This window comes from Tenrec ecaudatus, chromosome 1, assembly GCF_050624435.1.
Source record: "Tenrec ecaudatus isolate mTenEca1 chromosome 1, mTenEca1.hap1, whole genome shotgun sequence".
NCBI lineage: Eukaryota > Metazoa > Chordata > Mammalia > Afrosoricida > Tenrecidae > Tenrec > Tenrec ecaudatus.
Window position 1 is genome coordinate 196,876,658 of NC_134530.1, and position 22,164 is coordinate 196,898,821.

A 22,164-nucleotide genomic window follows, 5' to 3' on the forward strand; every position below is an offset into this window, starting at 1 on the left:
AGATAAAACCCAAATAAGCCCATTGCCACATAGTTCAGAATAAAAACGACCCTGGAAGACAATAAGGGTTTCCAGGGTTGTAAAATTGATGGGAGAACACGACCACACTTTGCTCCTATGAGACCCTGCGTGAGTTTGAACTGTTGACCTTGAGGTTAGCAGCTGAATGCTTTAACCAGGCTATTATTTGTTCCTGAGTTAGGATAGTTGGACTGTATACTTAAAAAGGTAATAAATGCCACTGAATAGTCCACTTGTGAAAGGATGAATTTTTATGGCATGTAAATTACATCTCATTAAACCTATTTAAAAGAATACATGAAGATGGTTCATACCATGAAAATATTTTATATTTTTAAAATAAGCTTTGAATTTCATTAAAACCACCATTTCTGTGGGATATGAGAACTACTTCGTAAACAACTATCTGAAATCTAAAACGCCAGCACGTTTTAACTTGTGACTATTCTGATATCCCCCTTTACATTGGCTTCTATCTTATTGTTATTCAATTCCAGATTCAGGTTTTGCATCACTTTGGAGAGCACAGTGTCATCCTTTTTGTCTCCCGAGGCAGCCCCTTTGCGGAGAGCATCTTCTGCTACAATGAAGAACTGCTCGGTCGGCTGAAGGATGCTGACGCCGTACCCATTGTTGTTATAGATGTGATTATTCGTCATCTTCAACTTGGGTGCTGGGAGAACCTAGGAAAGAGTTCCAAGAAATTAGTTCTTCAGTAAGTTTCATAGGAAGGTCATATTGAACACATTATTAAACATTAGAGGAAACGGCTTCCTTTACATCCACTCTTTCAGTAATGAACACAGTGGATTTCCTCAGATGGATTCGTTTAAACATGAGCCACCTTCCAAAAGTTTATTGGAAAATTTCATGATCTCATTACATTTTCCCAAAACTTTTGTAAGCCCCCTTGTAAATCATCTGCCTCTAGTGTGTAGTCTATTTGAGGAGATTAAATACACAGACGTATAATAAAAATTCAATGCAAACTAGAGTCGGGGTAAAATGACAGTAACTACTACTAGCCAAGGGCCTTGGAAATTCAGTTTGGGAAACAAAGGAATTGGAAGGGAATTGACCTATATAGTCTTGTAATTAATGCTTTCGTTGGTTAGCCTAAATGTTTATACAATTATGAAAGGCCTCAATATATTATTCTCTCATCTACACATCTTATCAATGAAACACCTGAAATACTTTTTCCTTGCTCATCCACAGACCAACAGAATGGACATCATGGAGTAGCTTGTTAGAAAAATGAGGCCCCTAAAATGGAATCTGATTCTTGTATTTTAGGTTATTTGCATAGAATTTAAGTTTAAGTTATTAAATCTAAAAAAAATTAAATCTAAAGACTAAAAAGTCATATAATCATTTAAGCATATTTAATTGCCACTTGTGTGGTTGCTCTTTTCCAAATCAATGATAGAATGTTTTCTGATAATATTAGATATGAAAACACTGAATAATAAAGGTTAAATTGGACATTTCTTTTTCCTATTTCAATGATTGCTTCAAGTCATTGTGCTTCTCTACCGAGAAAGATGCGAGTACCTTCATGTTAACTCCACCTAAAGTGCTCTTGGAACAGTCACTGGTCCTGAGGTTATTACAGTGATGGATTTCATTCCTTTCCAGAATGGCCATGCTCCCCGGGTACAGCTCCACACCAGCACCCTGGCCAATTAAAAGTAGATGGTCTACAACATACTCACCCAAATAGCTCCACAGTTTACCTTAGTCTTGGAAATTATAATTCTACATTAACAGCATTTCAGTTACTTAAATATACATCATAGTAGGGTGACGCCGGGTAGGGCCAGATATGACAAAATAATAATTTATAAATTATGAAGGGCTCATGGGGAGGGGGGAGCGGGGAGGGAGGGGGAGAAAGGACTTAAGCGGAGAGCAAATGCTTTGAGAATGATGAGGGCAAAGAATGTACAGATGTGCTTTATACAATTGATGTCTGTATGGATTGTGATAAGAGTTGTATGAGTCCCTGATAAAATATTTAAATAATAGGACGACATAGTGCATGCAACAACTTCCTGTAGAGATTATGTTAAGGACATTGAAAACTAAATAGTTACCATTGGTGTTAGTGACTCAGTAAGCCAAAATTCAAAGTTGAGGTGAAACAGTCCATTGCCTTGTTCTCTGACATAAATAAATTGCTGGAAGCAGATTTAAAACCTTGCCAAGAAATTTCCAACTAAACCTTTCAGAATGCTGTTGACGTCTTCTTTTCTCATTTTAGTGGAAATCAAGGGAATGCCATGGGGGGGGTGTGTGCTTCAATTAAAAAAGAATTTTAAGTATATTTTAAAATAAACTTAATAAACTCACGATCTGCCATATTGGCACTGATTCCAATGGCAAAACTAGTAGCTCCTTCCTTTGGACTTAAGCAAAGAGCCAGGTGGCGCTTTTGGGTAAGCATGGGCCTGCTTACCTCTCGGTAACCGCACAAGCTCCCGCTTCGTCATGGGACACAGCGAGGGCATCTGGGAACACCTGCACGGGCACAATGAGTCAGAACTGACTCCTCGCAGTGGGTTTACTGTTTTCCTTTGTTTTGTTTTAGAGTGAGGCAGTTCACCTGACTGAACTGTACTGGGACACCCTTACATTTGTCCTCGCTTTGTTTTTTCTTTTTTTTAATCACCTTATTGGAGGCTCGTGCAACTCATCACAAGCCAGCCATCCACTCATCGTGTCAAGCACATTTGTGCATATGCTGCCCTCAGCACTTTCAAAGCATTTTCTTTCTACTTGAGCCCTTGGTATCAGCTCTATATTTTTTCCCTTCCGTCCCCCGGCCCCCAACCTTATGAACACTTGATATAAATTATTATTTTTTCATGTCTTGCACTGTCTAATGTCTCCCTTTACCCCCTTGTCTCATCCGTCCCCCTGTGTGGGGGTTATAGGTAGATCATTGTGATCGGTTCCCCTGTTATCCCTCCACCTTCCCCCTACCCTCCTGATACGGTTACTCTCAATGTTGGTCCCAAGGAGTTTATCTGTCCTGTATTCCCTGTGTTTCCAGCTCTTATCTGTACCAGTGTACATGCTCTGGTCTAGCCAGATTTGTAAGGTAGAATCAGGGTTATGATAGTATGTGTGTGTGTGTGTGGTGTGTGCTGGGGGGCGGGGGGGAGCATTAAAGAACCAGAGAAAAGCTGTCTGTTTCATTGGTGCTATACTGCACTGTGACTGGCTCGTCTTCTTGCCTTCTGTAAGGGGATGTCCAATTGCCTACAGATTGGCTTTGGGCTTCCACTTTGCACTCCCCTCATTCATATTATGATTTTTTTGCTCTGGGTCTTTGTTGCCCGATACCTGATCCTATCAACACCTCATGATCACGCAGGCTGGTGTGCTTCCATGTGGGCTTTGTTGCTTCTCAGCTAGATGGACATTTGTTTATCTTCTAGCCTTTAAGACCCCAGGTGCTATATTTTTTGATAGCCCGGCACCATCAGCTTTCTTCACCACTTTCGCTTATGCACCTGCTTTGTCTTCAGCGATCGTGTCAGGAAGGTGAGCATCAAGGAATGCCAGTTTAATAGACAAAGTGTTCTTGCATTGAGGGAGTACTTGAGTAGGGGCCCAATGTCCATCTGCTTCCTTAATACTAAACATGTACATATATGTACATAGATCTAGTTCCCCACTTTGTCTTTTCTTGATCAGTTTTAAGCTTAAGTGATTCTAATTCAATCCAACGATCCAAAGAAAAATTATCTCTTGCATATTGATATTTAAGATCGTTAGATATCATGAAAATTTTTTAGTTTTTAATTCTAAATACCTGGGCACCAGTAATTTCGCTGTCTGTAATTGTCAAAGCGGCCCCTGTAAGGACACACACTCCAGTTCCTTCACATTTTAATATACAGTTTTCTAGAGCCAGGTGACCAGACTCTACCACCACAATGCCATCCACGGTTCCTTGTTGTATCAAAGATAGATGCATCAGTTTCACATTGTCAGCTTTGGATACCACAAAACTGTCATGAGAAGGTTCAGAAGTGATCAGGATTTCTTCTCTCTTTCCAACTCCTAATTCATAGGGACAAAAACACATAATTAACATAAGTAATCCCAAATCTTAAACCCTTTATTTATTGAACAATAGACTACTTTTCAGTTTTTCTTTCACATAATTTTAGTATGATACACATCATTCAGTTATTTCTAAGTAAATGCTTAACTATAACAATCTGTCCTTATTTTGCCAGCATGATGGGAAACGTCTTGTTTATTATCAACTAAATTTACTGTGTTTTTTTTTTTCAATATACTCATTTGTACTTCCACCACTTGCCTGTCGGCTTGTTGTACTGTGGTGGCTCGTGTGTGGCTGTGATGCTAAAAGCTGCACCTCAAGTTTCAGCAGAGCTTCCAGACTCAGAGCAGACAAGGAAGAAGGAATAAGCTGTCCACATCAGAGGAGTTAGCTACTGCAAACCCTATGGGTAGCATCGAACCATTGTTACTGAAAATCTAGTGACTAGAAGCAGAACATTGCCAGAGATCGGGCCAGAAGGCACTCAAAATAGAACTGAGGAAGAGGTGCCTTCTCAAAGTAGAGACAATCATAATGATGTAATGGAGTAAAGCCTTTGGGACTTTCATTTGCTGATGGGGCACAATTCAAAATTAGAAACTGCAAACTGCAAACATCAGTTAATAGGAACTTCCAATGTACAAAGTAAGGACGTCATTGAAAATGAGATATTCTAGGAATTAGCTGAAATGGGCTGGTATTGGTCACTTTGAATCAAATCGTATTGTTTACTATGCCAGGGATGACACAATCCAGAGGAATGGCATTGCATTCACTGTCAGAAAGAATATTTCAAGATCTGCCTTGAAGGACAGAGCTGTCTGTGCTAGGATAACGTCTAGAATCGCTACAACTATTCTTCAGATTTCTGCATCAACCACTAACACTAGTGATGTAGAAATTCTACTAATGATGAAGAATTCTACCAATTCAGTCTGGAATCCATCAAAATTGCAATCTTGACGTATTTATTGGCAATTGGAATACAAAAGTTGGAAACAATGAAGAAAGAACATTATTGGAAAGCATGGTCTTGTTAATAGAATCAAAGCTGGAGGTGGAATGACCAACATATGACCTCTTCATTTCAAATACCTTTTCCCAGCAACCAAAAGGAGAACTATACATGTGAACTTCTCCAAATAAAATATACAGAAATAAAATGGACAAGTCCACAAGAATCAAAATACTACCTATCTTAATTTTGAGAGCATCTCCAGAGTTGGTTTGCTGCACTGAGAATGAACTCAAGGTCTGAGGACAGAAGGTCTTATGAACTGTAGGGTGACATCAAGAACACCAGACAAAGAAAGCAATAGGTCATTAAGCAGGGAAGAAGAAAAGATCCAAGGGATATCAGACTCTGAAACTTGCTCTTCATCATAGAGTAGCTAAAGCAAATGGAAGAAATACTGACGTTAGAGAGCTAAACAAAGTTTCAAAGGGAAGTTCAGGAAGACGAAGTCCAATATTCTAACGAAATATGCAAAATCCTAGAGTTAGATAACCCAAAAGGAAGAACACACACAGCATAACAAACTGAAATATTCAAGCCTTAAGTTACAATATTGAAGGGTTCTATGGGCCAAATATTGAATGATGAAGGAAGTATCAAGAGATAGAATGAATACAGAGTCACTGCACCAAAAAGAATTAGTCAAATATTCAACCTTTACGAAAGGTAGCATATGAGCAAGAACCAATGGTGCTTAGGAAGATGTTCAAGCTGTGCTGAAAAAGTTAGCCACCGACAAGGCTCCAGGAATTGAAATACCAATTGAAATGTTTCCACAAGCTGATGAAGCATTGGAAGCACTCATGTCTATTCCAAGAAATTTGGGAGACTTGTCCAACTGACTGGAAGAAATTCATACTTGTACCCATTTCAAAGAAAAGTGATCCAACAGAATGTGCAAATTGTAAAACAATACATCACACGCAAGTGAAATTGTATTGAAGATCATCCAACAACAATTGTAGCATTACATTGATTGAGAGCTTCCAGAGTTTCAGGCCAGATTCAGATGAGGACATGGAACAAGGGATAGCGTTGCTGATTTCAGATGGCTCTTAACTCAATGCAAAGAAAATCAGAAAAATGATCACTTGAGCTTCATTGTTTATGCAAAGGCATTTGACTGTGGGCGTGGGCATGGGCGTGTGTGTGTTAGGCCACGTTGTCTAGAGAAATAAATTCCACTCACGTATATAAGAAAGCTTTATATCAAGTAATTTTGATATAAAGATAATTTTATATCAAAAAAGCACCTCCCCCCAAAAATTTTTTTAAAAAAATAGAAAGCACCCCAGTCCAATTTAAATCCATAAGTCTGAAGCTAGCTGGAGCCCTTTTCAAATTCACATGACTACAGGCTGATGATTCAAAAAGCTGAAACGGGATGCAGGTAGGTCACATGCCTGTGGGTACACAGTCACATGGGTCCAAGATTGTTAGAAACCTCATAGGATGCCGACAGCTGCCAAGGTCAGGTAGAGTCCCAGCAAGTAGGAAGGCAATGGGACAAAGAGAGGGAAGTTCCTAGTTTCTCCTTTATAAGATGGTTACATCCCCAGAGAGGCAGCATCAGACTATCAAGCTTATTGACAGGTTGGACCTCCACTCCTACAATTTCATACAAATTTAAGTTGACATAAAATCATCCAACTACTACAGTGTGGATCATAAAAAAAACTATGGATAACCTTGAGAGGAATCGGAATTCCAGAACCCTTCATTGTGTTCATGCAGAATCTGCACATGGATTAAGAGGCAGTTGTGCAAACAGAACAAGGAAATAGTGCATGGTTTAAAATCAGGAAAGAAAATTACTTTAAAAATAAATTGAAAAAAATCAGGAAAGGTGTGTATCAGGGTTCTATCCTCTCAACATACATCATCACTATATGCTGAGCAAATAATCAGAAGCTGGATTGTATGAAGAAGAATGTGGTATTAGGATTAGAAGAAGGCTTAGTAATAACTTGTGATCTGCAGATGACACACCTTGCTTGCTGACAGTGAGGAGGACTTGAAGCCCTTGCTGAAGAGATCAAGGATCGAAGCCTTCTGTATGTATTATAACAATGTAAAGAAGACCAGCATTCTTGCACCTGGACTAAGCTAACAACGTGATAAACAGCAAAAAGATTGACTTCATCTTGCTCAGATCTATAATCAATGCTCATGGCAGCAGCAGTCAAGAGACCAGACGATGGGTCGCACTGGGTAAACTGTTGCACAGACCTCTTCAGAGTCTTGAAAGCAAGGATGTTACTCTGAAGACACGACGCCACGGTATTTTCAATGGCCTCATGTGCGTGTGAAAGTTGGACATTGAATAAGGAAGGTCAAAGGGAAAAAAACCATATTTGAACTATGGTATTGGCAAAGAATATATTAAAAGTACCACGGACTGCCAAAAGAACTGATAGGTCTGTCTTAGAAGAAGGACAACCAGAGTACTCCTTAGAGGCAAGACTTTGTCTCCGGTAATTTGGACATGTCAAGAGAGAGCAGTCCTTGGGAAAGGCTGTCAGGCTTGGTAAAGTGGAGGGGCAGTGAAACAGAGGAAGGCCCTCGACAGGATAGATGGACAGCGGCTCCAGTACGGGGTTGAAACGGAGGAACAATTGTGACGGCGGTGCAGGGCTGGGAGTGGTTTTGTTCTCTTGTAAATAGTGTTGCTATGAACTGGAACCAACCTAACAAGGGCAGCACTATTCCAGTCCAGTTCCTTCGTCACCACGCTTTGCTGCAGACCCCTGCAGGGATCTCTTCATGAAGGTGAGTATCAAGCAGGACCGTGTTCTAAGAACGAACTGCCCTTAGATTGCGGTTAGAGTTACATGGGAGCCCAGAATCCATCTGTTTGTCACCAGGCTATGAACGACTCTGGTTTACTTTGGTGGACATATTATGACAAAAACCAAAACCAGAACCAACAAGAACAAAAACAAGGAAACAAAACAACCCCCACCTCCCCACAAACACTCCCCCCCCCCCCCGGGTATAAGGCGATTGCATTTATAATATCCTTAACATCCCATGACATAGACTTTAAGGTACTATTGATTTGAGGAGTTTATTTGAGATTGTACAACTCTTCTTGATGTGATTGAACTATTGAATTGTATGATATGTGAATTATATGCCAATAAACTGTTGAATTATATGCCAATAAACACCATCAAAACCTAGTGAAAATGTGGCTTAGTTTTTTTGTTTTGTGTTTAATTAACAAACAAAATTTTATCAACCCATTCTCTTCTTTTGACCAGGTCATGGGAATACTCTTACTTTAAAGTAAAGGGAAAATTAAAGATATTAAATATCTTGAGAATCTAAAATAAACTTAGATATATCCTTTTCCGCTCCCATTTTAGTTAAGTTTGCTTGAGAATTAGCCTTTCTGAAAAAATCCTGAATATATTTTACTGTAACCTTACACCTAGTAAAGTCATAAGAAGAAAAGAGAAAAAACTAGCTTTGGTCAAAGTAGAGACGTCTATGGCAATGATAGAAAGTATTATAGTAAAATTTTAAAAGCAAGGAATTTCTTTTGTGAAACAAACTGCTCTCGTTCCCATAATTCCAACATGTTTACACTATGTGATCCATTCATTTCATGTCGCTTTAAGACAATTGCAAATGATGCCCTGCTAACCCTTTATAACGATGTCATCAGTCAACAAAGCAAGATTTGCAGCTTGATATTCGCCGGGGAAAATAACTACTGTGTCCCCACTGTAGCAGCTATCCAAAGCCAAGTCCAAGTCATCATGCTGTTGGAGAAGGGTGTCGGAAGACAGGTCCTTTACCTGAACAGAAGAAACAAAGAAGGCGACTTCAGCAAGTGGTTAAAGTGAACCAATCATTTCGGTTCTACTCCTTGTTGGTGGTAATCTGTTTTCCCCAAACATTTAGCGATTTGTTTGTTAAATGCTCAAAGTATTCACCCAGTAGTTAAAGTAAAGATACAATGAAATTTTCTTTCTTAGAATCACTAAGCATTTTACCGAGTTAGAGGGAGGTGCCAGAGCGTCATGTTAGGGCGCAGCAGAGTACTCACTCGTGGGGCTGCTGACTGCAAAGCCAGCAGCTGCAAACTACCAGCGTGGAGTTCTTCTGCCATAACGAGCTGCAGACGGAGTTCCAGATAGAACCCGGGGGCGTCCTGGTTGCGAGTTGGCTGTGATCCGAATGATCAACCATTGGGAACCTACCAGCTGCTCCCAGAGAGGAGGACCAGGCTTTCTACTCCCATAAACCGTTTCAGAAGCTCACGGGGCAGTTCTAACCTGTCTGATTGGCCCCGTGGGGTCAAAACCCACAGCGGCAGCTCCACCTTGTCCCATATGGTATCTATATCAGAAGTGACTGAGTGGCAGTGAGTTAAAAAAAATTTTTTTTTGAAGCCCCACAGTGGTACTTTGAGCTAAAGTATTATTATCTCTGTTACAAGTCAAGGACGTTGAAGTTCAATGAAATTCAGTGATTTGTCCAGAACCAAAAATTGTTTTTGCTTAACTAAGAAAGAACATCCACTTTAGCATTGTGCTCTGTGGAATCGAATTGCCAAGAGGAACGCCCATGACTAGATACCACCTTTAGAGGGCAGTAGTGTATGCTCATGGAGAGGGACAATCGGAAACAGACGGTGAGAAGGGTTATTCGACTCCCGGGAAGTTATGCACGTCGAAGTGTTCATTTGGTGTTATGTTCCACGCTGTATAGTTACAAAAATACCCAAATAAAATAAATTATGTATACACAGAAAAAAAAATTTGTCAAGGACACTGAGTTGGTGAGTAGATTGGGAATCCAGGTCTGTTTGGCATCAAACCTCATATTCTTTTCAATATGCAACTTGTTTTCCTTAATTCAAACTGACCTTAAAATTTTGAGACATATATAGAATTTCATATGCTGAAGCTAAAAACAAAAATACACCAACAATTTTCAAGAGGACTGGAAAAGAGGAGAGAAAGTTACAGTGATAGGAAGAGTGGCAACGTCATGATACATGGAGGAAAGGTTGAAGTTGTCTGGGATTTTGCTTTACTTGGATCCCCAATCAACGCTCATTGAAGTGGCAGTCAAGAAATCAAATGACAGGAACTAATGTCAAAATGACAGACGAGGTAGACATGCCACCCAGGGCACCTCGGACACCTCAATAACAAAGACACGGCTGATCAACGGAAACAGGGATAATCATCCTGAGACCCTGCGCTTGAGGGGAAAGGAGAGAGAAGTGGATTGAACAGTGATGAGAAGAAGCTGAGAGGTGACGGACTGGTGAAGGCTGGTACTGGCACAGCGAAGGATAGCCATCTTCAGCTTCTGTCCAGTGCTCAGATTGAATACCATCCACATGCACACTTCTTCTGATTTAAAGCCATTCCCATCCTCTTGTTCTGCTCAAACAACTGCCACTTGGTTAAACGCTTGGAAATCCCGTTCTCTGAACTGTGACCCTTAGTTTATGATCCACATAAATGCTTTGTTTAGTTTCTAAAACACAGCCAATATCTTTCTCGTGTTTTATGCTTTCAGCCAGAATTGATTGGGCGTCAACAATTAAGTCTCTTGCTTCACATCCTCTTATGATTCCAACCCAATGTCCGGCAATTCTTTGTCAGCATACTGCTCCAGCCACTTTAAAATATTCTTCCGCAAAATTTTACTGAGGTGTAATATTACAAGTATTGTTCCAGAATTTCTGCATTCTCGCATTACCACTTTCCTTGGTACAAAGGGGACAAATATGGGTCTCTTACAGTCAGGTGGCCAGGTAGCTGCTTCTAAAGTTTTTGAACAGAGATGAGTGAGCATCTTCAATGTTCCTTCAGTTTGTTGAAACATTTTCATACGTAATCCATACCCTCCTAGAGCCCTGTTTGTCACTCTTGCCCTCGGTGCAGCTTAGACTTCTTCCTGCAATACCATCTGCTCCGGATCGCCACCTCCTGAAATAGTTTGACATCGGCTCATTCTTTTGGTGTAGCGCCTCCATATGGCCCCTTCGCTCTCCTTTGATGCTTCCTACACCATTCAATATGTGCCCATAGAATTCTTCAACATTGCAACTCAAAGCGAATCTTTCTTCAGTTCTTTCAACTTGAAATATGCCTGAGCTCTCTCCCCTTTTAATTTTCCAACTCTACGTGGTTGTACATTTCATTGTGTCATCATGTCTTCCATTCACGTTAGCTACTGTACGACCAGGGACGTTTCACTACTCTGAGGAGCAGCAACGAGTGTCTTAAAAGGTTTTGAGGGGCCGCAGAAGATGCACCTATTGGTCTTTCACTGTCCAGAACAAAGAAAGGAAAAGTGAAGAAAGTCAACGACTGAAGGGAACAATTTATTCAAAGGACTAAGGAACCCAGAGAACCCTAGCCTCCACTAGCCCGAGACCAGAAAAACAATCTGGCTATCACTGCTAGGATCACAATAGAGGGTGCTGGGCAGAATGGGGTAAAAATGCAGATCAAAATGCAGATTCATAGAAAGACCTGGTTTGCAGAATCTACAAGACTATCGCCCTTAGGTGTCCTTCAGCTCTGGAACTGAGCCCAACCCAGGGGACCACCCCTTTAGCCCAACAACAGACTTAAAAAGTGAGTAAACAATACCTGTGAGGAGTGTACTCCTCAGAAAACCCCTTTAAAAAAATTTTTTTGGGGGGGAGGAGCAAGAGAAGAGCAAGAGGCCCAGGGGCTAGGCGGATAAGGACAGGAATGGGGGGGGGCGAGAAAAGAAAACCCCTTTTTAAGAACTCGCTACCATCAAATGGGTCTGACTCTTGGTAGCTATAGGCTTGACTCCCTTTAACCTCGTGGACTAGCTAAGCTTAGACTCATCCTTCAGGTTTCAGGTGAGTTATTTCTGCCAGTCAGCTGTGCTAGAATTCCTAAGTTTGACTTACATATCTGTCATATGTGCATCCTGTACATGTCCTGTCCCAGCACGTATGTCATAGCTGCAGCCGCCTGTTTATGTGCCCATCTCCAGCATACTTTAATGTGTCTTGCCTGTATGAAGAAGCAAGACTGGGGGGCTTTCTCGACTCCGTATCACCCACGATGCCGTCTTTTCATCCTGGTCCTGCACTCTGCCCATTGCAACTAGCATGCCTGGCGAGCATCTGTGGGCAATGATTTGTTGGAAATTTTTACATGTTACAGGCCATTCTTGAGGGCTAAGGTGTGCTTGACCCAAGCCAAGGTATTTTCAATTGCCACCTGTGCATGTGAAAGTTGGAAGAATCGATGTCTTTGAATTATGGTGCTGGCGAGGGGTATTGAAAGTGCCACGGACTGCCAGAAGGACAGACAGATCTGTCTTGGAAGAAGTGCAGCCAGAAGGCTCCTTAGAAGTGAAGGTAGAGAGACTTTGTTCACATATGTTGGACATGTATCAAAAGAGACCGGTCCCCAGAAGAGCACATCATGCTTGGTAGAGTAGGGGCAGGATAAAAAGGAAGCTTTCAACCAGATGGACGAGACAGTGGCTACAACACTGGGCTCAAAGCTGACACCAGTTGTGAGGATGGCACGGGCCTGGGCTCTGTTGTTTTCTGTTGTACAGAGGGTTGCTCTGGGTAGGAACTGGCTCGACGGCATTTCACAACCACAACGGACAATCACTGAGCTGAATGCAAATGGGAAAAATAAGGGTCTGATGAGCACCATCCCTTCAAAGAGCACGTGTTGTTATACGCAACTAAAATGTAAATGAGTGCACAAGAACGAAATGTATTCCTTACCATCTCAGTAGTCATCACTTTTGCTACAATGTGTGTTATGGTCTTCCCAAAGTCTCTCTTTCCTTTCCTACGTCTCAGAATTCTTGGAAAGAAAGGTCCATGAACTCTATAGTTGGAAATATGAAGCATTTTATGATTAAATTAACATAAAAAAGACTCAACTACATTTACTTAGAAAAGAAAGACTTGGCTCTAAACATTGTTAATTTATTAGTTATAAGTTCCTTAAGTGATCAAAATATTTTTGAATGCCTTAATGTTTAAGCCCTTGAACTCTAAAATATTTTCATTTGAATGGTTTTTACTTGGAAATCTGAAAGTCATTAACTGAAATCCAGTGCCTCAGCCATCTCAGCCATCCAAAACCGAAGTAAAATATCTTAAATGTTTCAAAAACCACTGAGTTGTAGGTTCACACAAAGCAAAGGTCGGTGTTCTGTGTTACTGAGGCAAAAGAATGCTTCTGCTTAAGCTTTACATCTAGTCATTGGCTCTGTAGATTTACCTAGCCTGGATTTTATGTAAAGAAAACCATACAACCCCTCTTCCCAACAACAATAACAAATGAAACAGAAAATCTCAACCCCAAACAAAGCAGACACTAACAAAAACTAGAACAACTTCAAAATGGAACAAAAGGGAAAATAAATGAACAGATGTTAAAGTTTAACCTCTTTCTGTTCATAATAACCCTACAGGACAGGGTAGAGAAGCCTTATGGGTTTCTAAGACTGTACTTAAGGCAGTGACTCTAACTCTATCTGCATTCAATTCACTTTCTGAGTCTGAAGGCAGGGCTGTTCTAATTCCTAGTCAGTGGTCCCAGGGACGTCAATGGCGGCTTAATTCCCTGGAAGACTCTGTAGATGGATTGTGAGGTTTCACTGTTGTTCATGCTGGATGCTCAGAATTTAAGCTCTAATTTAAATCCTTCCTCTAATCTTGGACTTTATTATTTACATTCCGTGGATCACACAGGCTGATGTGCTTCTTCCAGGTGGGGTTAGCTGCCACTTCACTTAGATGGCTGTTTATTTTAAGCTAAGTTTTAAGGGTTCAAATGCTATTCTTTCTGAAAACACCAATGCTCATATTTTGAAAGATTATATCTTAACAAATGAAGATCTTTGTGAAGTTTAAGATTTCAGAAAAATGTTTATAAGGATTTATTAAGCAGGTTATAAAAATCTGAATTTGGATATATTAGCCTAACTCCTGAAGCCAAGGTTTCATTGAACATTTCAAAATCCAGTCCATTCAGCATTTTTCGACCTATTTATTTAAGTACGTGGTTTTGTTCTTGGGAAACAGGGACTGATTCATACATTGTCTTTTCCACCACAGATCAGATTACCAGGTGCTCAGAATAATGCATCCTAGATAGTTAGAGTTCATCATAATAGTTTATTTGCCATCTAGCTTTAAAATTAAAGAGGTATAGACGTTATTTTTTAAAATCAAATTTACTAAGGAATAACTTCCATGAAAGACATTTGTTCTACATGCACTGGGTGTGTGAGCTTTCACAGATTTATGTTGCTGTTGTTAGGGTCACTGAGTTGGTTCCACCTCATAGCAATCCCGTGTACAATGAAGCCAAACAATGCCTTTGCCGCTGCCAGCCCCATTGTTCTTCTGTTTGCCTGCATTGTTGGAGTTAATGTGTCAAGCCTTCTTGTCAAAAGTCTTCTTGTTTTGCTGCCCCTCTACTTTACCAAGCATGATGTCCTTCTCCAGGGACTGGTCTGTCTTGACAGTGTATCTGTGTTAGTCCAGGTTGACTAGAGAAACAAATTCATAGACACTTATATGTGTGTAAGAAAGAGCTTTACATAAAAAAATGTATATTGAGGAAAACATCCTAACCCAGCACAGATCAAGTCCATAAGTCCATATTAGTCCATATATCTGATAGCAGTCTATAACTTCCTCTTCAGACTCATGCAGCACATGCAATGATGCTGAATGCAGGAAGATCATAGGCCAGGGGGTGGAAAGTCTTGTAGATCCAGTGATGGTGGAAGCATCTCAGCGCTGATGTGAGTCTCCACGTGGCTCCTCCAACTCCAGGGCTCTGGCTCCATCAGCGTAGCTCCATGTGGCTTATCAGCAGAAAGATCAAGCAGGGAGAGTGTGTTTCCAGAGAGGAAAACAGGAGTTCTCAGAATCCTCAGGAGAAGGCCATGCCCACATAGAGGATTCATTGGCTATGACCTGATTGACATGGTTAGACTCCATCCCTTCCTCAAGTTGATAGCAGATTATGCAACTGCCACAGTGTCCAAAGTAGATGAGATGAAGTCTCACCATCCTTGTCTCCAAGGAGCATTCTGACTATCCTTCTTTTAAGATTTTGTTTGTTTATTTTTGGCAGTACTTGGTACTTTCTTTATTCTTTACCAACAGTAAACTTAAATGGTCATCCTTATTCAATGTCCAACATTCACATGCGTATGAAGCAATTAAGAAAACCACGACTTGGATCAGATGCATCTTAGTCCTCAAAGTAGCATGCATGCTTTTCCACACTTTAAAAATGTAATGCATCTTTTGATCTCTTGACGGACGCTTCCATGAGCACTAATTGTGGATCACGGCAAGATGAAATCTTTGATAACTTCAATCTTTTCTCCATTTATCATGATGTTACTCAGTGGTCCAAGTGTGAGGATTTTGGTTGTCTTTTCACTGAGGTGTAATCCACACTGAAGGCTGCAATCCTTGATCTTCATCAGCAAATGCTTCAGGTCTTCCTCATTTTGAACAAGCAAGATTGTGCTATTTGCATACCAATGAAGGTTGTTAATAAGCTTTCTTCCCGTCTTTATGCCACATTCTTCTGCATATCCAGCTTCTCTGATGATTTCATCACCATAGATATTGAATAAGTATGGAGAAAGGATACACCCCTGATGCACGTCTTTCCTGATTTTAAACCACACAGCCTTCCCTTGCTTTGTTCAAACAACTGCCTCTTGATCCACACAGTCAAATGCCTTGGCGTAATTAACAAAACACAAATAAACACCCTTCTGGTGTTCTCTGCTTTCTGCCAAGGTCTATTTGACACCAGCAGTGATATCCTTATTTCACATCTTCTTCTCAATCCAGCATCAATCCCTTGCAGTTCCCTGTCAATGTACTGTTGCAACCGTTGTTAGATGATCTTCAGCAAAATTTTACTTGCGTGTGATATCAAGGATATTATTCTATCTATAACTTTCACATTCTGTTGGGCTGCATTTCTTTGGAATGGACACAAATATAGATCTCTTCTAGTAGTTAGCTAAGTAGCTGTCTTTCAAATTCCCTGGTATAGATGAGTAAGTGCTTTCAGCTTGTTGAAACTTTTCAATTGCTATTCCATCAATTCCTGGAGCCTTGTTTTTGGCTAATGCTTTCAGTTACAGGCTTTAACTTCCTCCTTTAGTATCATTGGTTCTTGACATAGCCACCCCTTGAAATGGTTGAGTATTGACGAGTTCTTTTTGGGACAGTGAGTCTATGTATTCTTTCCATCTTCTCTATGCATCATTCAGTATTTGGCCCATAGAATCTTTCAGGACTTCAACTTGAGGTTTGACTTCTTTTTTTTCCTCCCTCCAATTCTTTCCGTTTAAGACATGCTGAGTGTGTTCTTCCTTTTTGGTTTTCTAGCACTAGGTCTTTGCGCACTTCATCATCATATTTGACTTTGTCTTTCCCAGATGCTCTCTGAAATGTTCTGTTCATCTCTTTGACTTCACAATTTCTTCCACTTGCTCTAGCTACTCTATGATGAAGAGCAAGTTTCAGAGTCTTTGCTGACACCCACTTTGATCTTGTCTTTCCCGTTTTCCAATAACCCCATGCTTTCTTCATGAATGATGTTCTTGATGTCACCTCTTCTGTCATTAGAGCTCAATGCAGCCAATCTGTTCTTGAGAGGTTCTTCAAATTGGGATGGCGTGGACTCACGGCGTGGACTCACGGCGTGGACTCACGGCGTGGACTCACGGCGTGGACTCACGGCGTGGACTCACGGCGTGGACTCACGGCGTGGACTCACGGCGTGGACTCACGGCGTGGACTCACGGGCGCATGTCGGCTCCTGTGGACCTGTTTTCATTTTCTTCAGCTTCAACCTGAACTTGCATGTGAGCGATTGCTGGTCTGTTCCCCAGTCAGCTCCTGGCCTGGTTTTAGAGGCTGATATTGAGCTTCTCCATTGTTCCAGGCCACGGATACAGTCAATTTGATTTTTGTGTATTCCATCTAGAGAAGTCCATGTATATAGCTACCATTTGTGCTATTGAAAAAAGGTGTTTGCTGTGAACAAGTTGTTTAGTTTTGCAAAATCCTATCATGTGATCTCCAGCTTCATTTCTATCACCAAGACCATATTTTCCAACTACTCAACTTTTGCATTCCAATCACCAGTAATTATCAGTGCATCTTGATTGCATGTTTGATCAACTTCTGCCTGAAGACTTTGGGAGACTACATTCTTCAATTTCTTCATTGCTAGCTTTTGTTATTGGTGCATAAATTTTTTTTCATGTCTTTTTTTTTAAAAACATTTTATTAGGGACTCATACAACTCTTATCATAATCCATCCATATACATACATCAATTGTATAAAGCACATCTGTACATTCTTTGCACTAATTTTCAAAGCATTTGCTCTCCACTTAAGCCCTTTGCATCAAGTCCTCTTCCCCCCCCTCCCCGCTCCTCCTCCCTCATGAGCCCTTGATAATTTATAAATTATTATTTTGTCATATCTTGCCCTATCCGGCGTCTCCCTTCACCCCCTTTTCTGTTGTCCGTCCCCAAGGAGGAGGTCACATGTAGATCCTTGTAATCGGTTCCCCCTTTCCAACCCACTCACCCTCTACCCTCCCAGAATCGCCCCTCACACCCCTGGTCCTGAACATACATTTTAATAATAGTTGTATTTAGTGAATGTCCTTGAAGGCGGATAGACATAATCCAATGATAGACAGCATTGTACTGCAAGATAGATCTTGAAATGTCCTTTTTGACATCGAATTCAACCTCATTCATCTTGATAGTTTCATTCGCAGCATAGCAAACCATATGATTCTCTGATTCAAAATTCCAATACCAGTCCATTTCATCTCACTAACTCCTAGGACGTCGATCTTTATGCCTTCATTTCATTTTTGACAATTTCTAATTTTCCTAGATTTAGATATCGTACAATGCAAGTTCCCACTATTAATTGATATTTTCAGCTATTTCTTCTTTTTCTGAGCTGTGCCCCAGGAGCAAATGAAGGTCCTGAAGGCTTTACTCATAGAGCTTTCCTGCATCCATGTCAGTATAGCCATCTCTAACTTGAGAGAAGGTAGCTCTTAGTCAGATTTGGAGGCATTCTGACCTGAGGGTCTCTGCTGGCGCTATCTCGGACAAGGCTCTGATGCTGTTCATTAGGTGCTCGGTGTCTGACAATGTTTCAATGCAATGCGTACGATTCTCAGGAGCTACTCCCTCTGAAATGAGCATCCTATTCATCATCTGTTCTTAGTCTGGAAGCTCTGCTGAACCCTGTTTACTTGGAGTGACCCTGCGGTATTTGAATACCAACGACAGCTCCTAGCATCCCACGAGCCATCATAATGACAAGCAGACGGCAAAGAGTGATCCAAGATGTGTGAACCCATTTCACTCTTATCACAATTAAGGTCTAGAACATTTCCGTCACTCTGATAACTCCTCTCATGTATCTTTGCAGTCACTCCCTTACACCCCCTTCTCGGGCCACTGTCGATTGTATTACCAGCATACTATATCTCCCTTTTGGGGGACTGTATAAGGGCGTTATAAAGTATAGCAATCCACGGTGTACTCTGTGTCTGGCCTCTCTCACTCAACCTGAGTTTGAAATCTACCCATGTGATTGCATGCCTCAGCAACGTGTTCCTTTCTATTGCTGAGTGATAAGATTTTCTATATACAAGATGATATAAGCAAATAGAGATGCTTTTACTTCTTATTTTGCAATTGGTGCCTTTTCATTCCTTTTCTTGCTTAATTGCCCCGGCTGGAAGCTCCAGTACATTTTGAATAGAAGTACTGAGAGTTGATGTGCTTGTCTTGGTCCTGATCTCAAGGGAGGAAAGCCAGTCTTTTACCACTAAGTATGATGCTAGTTTGCGAGTTGAGGGTTTTGTTAGTTTGTTTTTAACAACAAGATGGGCTGTAACAGGTTGGTGAAGTTCCCTTCTATTTCAAATTTATTGAAAGTTTTATCATAAAAGAGTGTTGGGTAAAATGCATTTCCTGCATCTATTAAGATGATCATGTGGATTTTGCCCATAATATGGTTACTTTTTTTATATGTTAAATGGACATTACATTCCTGAGATAAATTCCACTGGTTGTGGTACATGATCCTCTTCGCATGTTGCTGGGTTTAACTTGCTAGAATTTTGTTGAGAATTTTGGAGTCTACATACGTAAGGGATATTAGTCTTCAGTTTATTTTATGATGACGTCTTTGTCTAGCTTTGGCATCTGGCTAGTACTGGCCTCATAGAATGATTTGGGAAATGTTCCCTTCTCTTTATTACTTGGGAGAATTTGTGAAGAATTGGTGATAATTAATTCTTTAAACATTTGGTAGAATTGACTAAGAAGTCACCTGGTCTTGAGATTTTCTTTGGGGGTAGTTTTTGCTTATTAACGAGATCTCTTTTTGTAGTATGACCCTCACAGACTTTCTGTTTCTTCATGAGTCAGTTCCAGTAGCTTTTGTCTTTCTAGAATTTTGTCCACTTCACATATGTGATCGAAGTCATTGACATACAAATTGTATGTCTCTTACTGATTTTTATTTGCGTGCAGGCTTCTGTATGAACATAACAGTTCACATTTCAAGTTTGTCAGTATCAGGAGTACAATGGTTGGATCATCCACATAGGTTTGTAAGTAACTGTTTTCCAAAATGGGTGTACCATTTTTATTCAATCAGTCTCTGTCAGTGTGCATCCTTGCCAGCTATTGTTGTGGCTTTTAATATAGCCATCCCAATATGTTCGTAGTGGCATCTCATCGTCGATCAACTTTGCATTTCCTTAATGACACACAAGGAGTCCTTGGACAGGAGAAGCTTGCAAGACTGGTAGCTGGAAACCACCTAGAGGCCCCTTGAAAGAAAGGCTTGATTGACAAGCTGCTTCGCATTGTTTGAAATAGTTTTGAAAACCCTATGAATATAGTTCGACTCAGCACACCTAAGGTCACCGGGAGGCAGGATCCACTCTAGGGCAACTGGTGGTTGATTTATGACAAATGATGTTAAGCAGTTTCCATATTTTTTCTCATCTGTATATATTCCTTGGTGATATATCCATTAAGATCTTTTGGCATTTTTTGATTGAGTTGTTTTCTTATGGTTGAATTTTAAGAGCAATTTGTATAGTTGGGCTATAAAACCTTCATCTGATATGTGTGTGGCAAACGGCTTCTCCAGGCTGTGGGTTGTCTTATCATACTGTTAATAGAGTTTGGCAGGACAGTTTTTAGTTTTAATAAAGTTCAACTTGTCAATGTTTCCTTTCATGGATCATGCACTTGGCGTTCACTGTGTCTAAAGTTCAATGCCAAACCTAAGGTCATCTAGATTTTCTCCTGTTTTACTCTGGAAATTTCATGCTTTTGCACGGTATGTGTGAGTGTGTGGATTGTTTTGGGTTTTGCACGGTATGTGTGAGTGTGTGGATTATTTTGAATCCATTATTGGAAAGGGTCAAGACCTATGTCTAGGTATGTTTTTTCCCGTTTTAAAAAATCATTTTATTGGGGGCTTGTACATTTCTTATCACATACGTATGGTTTTAATATGGATGACCAAATGTTCTCGGCACCATTTGTTGAAAAGACTATATTTTCTCAATTTCGTTTTTCTTTATGGCTTTGTTAAAGATCAACTGACTCTGTGTGAACCTGTGGGGGACTTGAGAAGCCCTGGTCGAGTCACCCACTGGGCTGACAACCTCAAGGTCAGCAGTTCAAACCATCAGCTGGCCCTTGGGAGAAAGATGAGGCTTTCTACTCCAATAAAGATTTACAGTCTCAAAAAAAATAAATTAAAAAAATATAAAAAGATTTACAGTCTCAGAAGCCTACAGAGACAGTACTACTCTGTCCTATAGGGTCACTGTGTGTGGGAATTAACTTGATGCCAGTGATTGAGATTTAGGGCTTTATATTTAAATTAGATTTCTCATAAATGAAATTTGGATGGATCTTGCCTTCTTTTTTAATCTAGTCTCTCTCTACCTTTTGACTGGGGTATTTTTAGGCTGTTCAAATTTAAATTATCGATATAGTTGCATCAATATCTACCAAAGTTGTAACTGTTTCCCATCTGTGCCACTTATTTTTCCCTCTTTTTCTGCCTCTGTTATTAATTGGGCATTTTGTGACTCTATATATCCGTTAAAATATTTTTGGGGTTTTCTTTAGATTCTGCTATATACATTTTTAATAAATCTAATGTTCAAATTCTGAGGCTGGTGCAGGGCCAGGCAGTGCATAGGGTTGCTATGGGCCAACTCGATGGAATCTAACAACCAAGTTCAAATAACACTGAGGCAGTGGTTGCATGTTGGGCTGTGAGCTGCATGCTCAGCTGTCCAAAACGACCAGCAGCTCCGTGGGAGCAAGACTGGGCTTTCTACTCCTGAAAACAGTCCCAGACTGAGAACCCACAGGACGTCCCGAGCAGGCAACATTGACTCAAAGGCAGGAACCCTGGTGGCCCGTGGTCAGCAGTTTGGAACCATCAGCCGTTCCACAAGAGAAAGGTGCGCTTTCTGCTCCTGGGAACAGCTATGGTCTCAGAAACTCACTGAGGCAGTTCTACCCTGTCCTCTAGGGTCACTGTGAGTCCTCAGGGACTCCAGGACGGGGGCTTGGCTTTTGGTTTGGGGTTCATGTGTTGAACAGGCGCCTCTTCTCAACTGCTGCCTCCTGTCCCTTACGACACTGCTGCCATCCGCTCCACGCACCCACACGCTATCATTACGCGGCGCTTTATTACTAGCACACAGTTATGTTTTAGGTTAAGAAGAAGAAAAATAAGGTGGTTTGGTACGTTCGGTTATTTCTTCTCTTGGAGCTGACTTTTGCTGTCTGCCTTTGCTTCTGTTCTCCCTGGAGAACGTCGTTGAAGCTTTCCTGTCGTGTGCTCTGCTGGTGACACGTTCCCACAGTTCTTGTCTGTGTGTCCTCTTCACTGTCACTGATAGAGAAGCCCACGTTCTCCTTCCGCCACCCCACTGCCC

At 40.8% G+C, this 22,164-nt stretch overlaps 1 protein-coding gene across 1 annotated transcript in view; it reads right to left on the reverse strand.

Moving 5' to 3' along the window:
* Positions 1–452: 452 nt before the first annotated feature.
* SHCBP1L (SHC binding and spindle associated 1 like) overlaps positions 453–22,164 on the reverse strand; it is a 46,174-nt gene continuing 24,462 nt past the window's right edge. The window contains exons 6-10 of the mRNA XM_075540496.1: positions 12,871–12,976; positions 8,764–8,917; positions 3,842–4,092; positions 1,576–1,698; positions 453–704 (exon numbers count right to left, since the gene is read on the reverse strand). Coding sequence (XP_075396611.1) covers positions 453–704; positions 1,576–1,698; positions 3,842–4,092; positions 8,764–8,917; positions 12,871–12,976 — 886 coding nt within the window. The remainder of the gene's footprint in view (positions 705–1,575; positions 1,699–3,841; positions 4,093–8,763; positions 8,918–12,870; positions 12,977–22,164) is intronic.